This window comes from Montipora capricornis, chromosome 2 (assembly GCF_036669925.1).
Source record: "Montipora capricornis isolate CH-2021 chromosome 2, ASM3666992v2, whole genome shotgun sequence".
Taxonomy (NCBI): Eukaryota; Metazoa; Cnidaria; class Anthozoa; order Scleractinia; family Acroporidae; genus Montipora; species Montipora capricornis.
This window is the reverse complement of record NC_090884.1, coordinates 37334910-37339909: the sequence shown is the minus strand read 5'-3', so window position 1 is coordinate 37339909 and position 5000 is coordinate 37334910. Positions and strand designations below refer to the sequence as shown.

At 41.6% G+C, this 5000-nt stretch overlaps 2 protein-coding genes across 2 annotated transcripts in view; both read right to left on the bottom strand.

Moving 5' to 3' along the window:
* The window catches only part of LOC138020554 (tol-Pal system protein TolA-like), a 19254-nt gene that overhangs the window by 7927 nt on the left and 6327 nt on the right, over nt 1-5000 (bottom strand). The gene's annotated exons all lie outside the window — the stretch shown is intronic.
* The window catches only part of LOC138020523 (uncharacterized), a 7600-nt gene that overhangs the window by 1960 nt on the left and 640 nt on the right, over nt 1-5000 (bottom strand). Inside the window, exons 1-2 of the mRNA XM_068867497.1 lie at nt 4611-5000; nt 1-3540 (exon numbers count right to left, since the gene is read on the bottom strand). The exon at nt 1-3540 is cut by the window's left edge and continues 1960 nt beyond it; the exon at nt 4611-5000 is cut by the window's right edge and continues 640 nt beyond it. Of these exons, the coding sequence (XP_068723598.1) occupies nt 1-3540; nt 4611-5000 (3930 nt within the window). The remainder of the gene's footprint in view (nt 3541-4610) is intronic.

The window sequence follows — 5000 nt, the reverse complement described above, 5'->3', positions numbered from 1 at the left end:
CAGCTCTGTGTAGTGCTGTGTACCCTTCCGCGTCACGACATTCATCAATTACCCGAAAGCCACGTGGATGAGCCTTGATAGCTTTTGCGAGTGGACCATCCTCAAGAAAGGAGTGCCATTCATCGCAGAAATGCATCTCTAGGAAGTTATCCGACTGGTCTGTCGGCTTTCTAAATGCTGCCAAATGGAATTCGGAAGAATTGAATGGTTTTCCACACTCAATAGTAATTGTCACGTTATGGCGATTTAAAACAACATCGAGCCAGTTACCTCCATTTTGTAAGTATATCAGTAGAGGTGTTCGTCCTTCTCTATCTCTGCAGCTGAGGAGAGCACCCTGAGAAAGTATACGATCGGCTATAACTGGTTTCCCCTTTTCGAAAGCTCTATGCAGGAGTGAAGTCTGTCGTTGATCACATACGTGTGTGAGATAGGCTTCTCGAGACAAAAGAATGTCAGCAACTGAGTTGTGAGATCTCATGTTAAGGGCTTGATGAAGGTCAAAATTCGCCGTAAAGAAACAGTCTTGAGCGGAATCAATCGCAACATCCAAAGCAGTGTGACCTTCATTGTCAGTAAGATCTGTTCGGGCACCTTTTCGAAGGAGTTCTATGGTGTAACACTCGTCCCCGCTTTGCGCTGCGAGATGTAGAGCTGTTCTACCAAAGACATCAACTTTATTTATAAGGACAGCATTTGTTGATTCCGTGATTTCTAACAGCTTAAGGCACTGAGCGTTTAAAGGCACATTCCTTTTGAAGATATAGGAATCTCTTGCCACAGTAATATCTCCCTCTGACGTCCAAACCAAGATATCCACACTTGGATAGATGTCAGGGGATATTGTAGCCTGGAACATCACATTTCCCTTTCCTTCAATAGCGTTTAGTACACCGTAATGAAGCAGTGTCATGCCGTACACATCAGTGACATCAGTTCTCGCGCCCTTGCGTAATAACGGTTTAATATCCTTGTTGTTCTGGCAAATAACAGCACTGTGCAGCAACGTTGATTGGTTTTTACTCTTGTGGTCAATTCGAAAAGAGGGCCGATGAAGGATAAGCCAGTCGATAAACCTGTAGTGCCCATGGCATGCAGCCACATGAAGAGGGGTACCACCTTGGCAGTCCATCACTTTGCGATTGGCTCCATGACGAAGAAGCAGGTTTGCTACGTCAATATGACCATACCTTGCAGAAAGTAAGAAAGGGGTTAAACCACAATGGCAAAGATCTTTTTCGTATTCCAATTCTTCCTCTTTACTTAAATAGTGTCGACTTCGTTTTTTAAAGTCGTCAGAGATGGATAGGTTTTGAAAGAAAGTACACTTCCTTGAAATACTTGAACCATGCTCTATCAACAACTCTGCCGTCGCCACATGATTCTGTCTGACAGCTTCATGGAGTGGCGTGCGACCAGTAAAATCGGTGCAGTGGATGGTACTGTTGTCCTGTAACAAAAGTAGGTTGACTACTTTGGTATGATTTTTAGCGACTGCTAAGTGAAGCGCGCTTTGACAAAAGATTTTAAACCGGTCATCGGAAAAAAAATAGCCAACGCTATTGAGGGGTGCTGTTTGGTAACGAGTTTGATTTTTAAGCCAGTAAAAGGAGCCATCGCATCTCATGCAGCGATCAGCCACACCAATATGTTGGAGAAACTTTACTATGTCCGTATGACCTCCAAACGCAGCATGCTGAAGAGATAAGTGATGTAACTGTGCTCCACGCTCGTGCAGAAGCTGGACAACTTTTGTATGTCCGTTTTCTGCAGCTAATTCTATGGCGGTTAGGTTGACAGCATTCACTCCAGCAAACGATGCATTTCTTTTGAGTAGCAGCCGCACAACTTCACTGTGACCATGTGCTGCAGCCGCATGCATCATTGTTGAGTTCCAGAATGCTGTTTTGGATCTTTGAATCGGGTCACCCCACACAAAGTTTGATGCTGGTGGTGGCTTTGTTCGATGTTCTATTTTCGCTCCCTGCCCTAATAGGAAATTGACGTTTTCTGAAAGACCATTCAGTGCAGCAACAAATGCTGGGGTAAATCCATAGTCATCTTCACAGTCAATGTTTTGAAAAGCTGATCTAAGTAGCTGAAGAACCTTGGTGTAACCTTTGGTGGCAGCAAGGTGAAGGAGAGTTCTATTTTCAGAGTCAATGGTAGCATTTACGTAAGAGGCATTGATACTCCTAAACTGGTCAAGGTAATGACTTCCATTTTGATCAAAGGTTACGTGTTGTGCTAATCGATAAATGTTCTCTGACGAGTTCGGAGTCTTTCTCACTTCTGTCAAATAATACTCTGCCAAACGAGAGTGACCACGACTGCGGCTTACATAATAAGGGTTTCCAAGGTTTTCCTTACTGGTTAGCCACTCTATAAACGAGAGGTGAAAAAGGTTTATGGTGTTGTCTTCTCCGTATGTAATAAAATGAGATAGAGCTCTCAGTGTATAGACAAAATCGTACTCGTAGTCGATTACCTCACGAATCTGCAAAACATCAAACAGGCGATTCAGCTGCAAGGGTTCAAAAGAGGCAACTAGCACTTCTAATATTGCAAGCGCAGGTTTAAACTTTTCTCTCGACCCAAAAGCTCTTCTCAAGTAACTCTCGTAATGTTCACCAATAGTTTTCGGGAGCTTAGTCAAATCTACGGCGCTTTGGTCTTTTTTCAGGAAATTAAGCATCTCTTTCGCGAAAAGAAAATTGCCTTGACTTTGGCGCAGTAGCATACTGGTTAAATAAGAAACTTCATCACTGCGGACGAGGCCTAACATAAGTTTCACCCTTACAAGAAAAGGTGCATCTTCGATTGTTTTGGTGGTTATGAAAATCTCAATATCCTCCAAGTTCCTCGAGTCAGTGGAAGACAAATGCAGTTTTGGAAAAGTCATGAAATGTTTCAATACCGTTGAGTCATTGCGTGTTGTTACTACCAAATGTATCCACTTCGGAAGCCTCTTGTAGCTATCTTTAATAAAATGGACTATGGATGTACCAGAATCGTCAGAAATGCATTCATCTAAGGCATCTATGACAATGAAATAATCCTGGATTTCGCTTTTTAGCTGATGAAGAGGTGTCACAACAGCTTGTTCAAAACAGTCTAAGGGATCCCTTAAACAACTTCGCTGTAAAATTCCCGGAATAAACGAACTGTTATAAATTATCATCCCATATCGAGGAATCCTTCTCGCTATCAAGTCTGCTAAATTTCGAACAAAACGGCCTGGATCCTGCGTCGCTTTATCTGAATACTTGCATAAGTGGTATCCAATAATTCTTTTGTGGATGTAGGGATTAGATGATCGGGAGCAAATCAACTGTGCGCTTATGGCGGATTTTCCAGCTCCTGGCTCACCAACTATCACAACCCCAGCAACACTGCCGCCTTCTGAATTCAACAAAAGTCTTTCCAAATCACGGTAAAGCCAAAGGCGCCCAGTGAAGCCATCTCGAGCGGAGTTTAGGTGGCTTGTAAAGTTAAATTCCTTGGTGTCAAAGGGGACATCTCCAACTTCCAACGGACAACCTAATGAAAAATCACCTAGGCATTTACGTTATAAGTGATTAATGGTCATTCCACTTACTACTATATTCTCAATTAGGCTTTTGTTCATTATGCTGGCATTTTTTCGAGCATTTGGGTGGTGCAAAATCATTAAGCATTATTTAAGCATTTTAGTGGCACCCCCCAAAAAGAAGTGAGAGAGCTCAGAGAAAATGAAAGTAAAAACAATTTTTTACGAGAAAATCGACAAGAATAATCCTTAGAAGATTACACTGAAACATCACTTATGTTGCAATACAACAACAAAGACTAACTTTCACTTAAATACCAAATACCATACACTGTTAACTTATTATACTACATTTGTTTTGTACATATAGGTTTTTGTGAAGCTGAGCCTTTATTCGTGTTGAAATGTTGAAATTAAAAAATCACATTTCAAAAACACACCTTTTTTTTTGGGCAGGGGGGGGGGGGGACCAAGCATTTTGGTGGGGAAGGAGTATTAAAATGGAGGATTTTCGTGGCAAAGTAGAAGCATAATGTAAAAAAGCCTAGTCTCAATAAAATATCCCATTTCTGATTGGTCAGAATGTATAAATAGGTTAGAGTGCAACAGAGGTTTCGGAAGTTGCTATGGAAACATCGATGGAGTAATTTTGTTGAGAATATAATAATAACAAATTGAACTTACTCGTACATTTCGTGATTTATTGTCACTGTGATGCACCGCGCAATTTTGAGAACTTTCAAAACATCGATCGCTCGTGATCGTGAGTCACGAAATGCACTCGCGTTCATACGATTTCTCATTCTTCTATGCAGAGCTCATGGCTTCGGATCTCTTTGAAACCACCTGACCTTCTCTTCTTATGCTGTAAGGACAATTGCTTAAATTGTCCAGATGAGTGCGAGGATTACTTCTCCCTTTCGTAGGAAAGAAACTCCTTGTGGTAAATTATGAAATGACCAAGAAGCATTCCAGTCTCAAAAATTAATTACACCACCATGCAAGTTAATACGATACCCAAGTAAGGTAGGACAAGGCAAGCCAGGCAAACCCAAGAGACAAAAGCTTCCATTGTACTTACCATCGTTGTACGAATTGGGACCTAAACATGTAAAACATGACACGAGAATTAAAACAAACGTCCAAAGTAAGACTGAATTGGTTCTCAAACTATTAAAGACTCCTGCTAAAACTTGAATAGATCTTTCAGCAAGATTCCATATCAGGGTTGGGTATGGCGTGTTCCGTCTTTCCATTTCCTCCATTCTGCAATTGACGCTCTCTAACAACTGACCAAATTTTAGCTGACGTTTTTCTAAGCGTGACAACCTCTTTCGAATCTTGTTGCTGGAATTTATGCAAGTTCCCCTGGAGGTCCTTATGTCGTCTTTAATGTCTCCGAGTTGTTCATGAACAGCCAATTGAAAATCTGCAAGAACCTTCCTCTCTACGCTTTGTGCATCGAAGACCG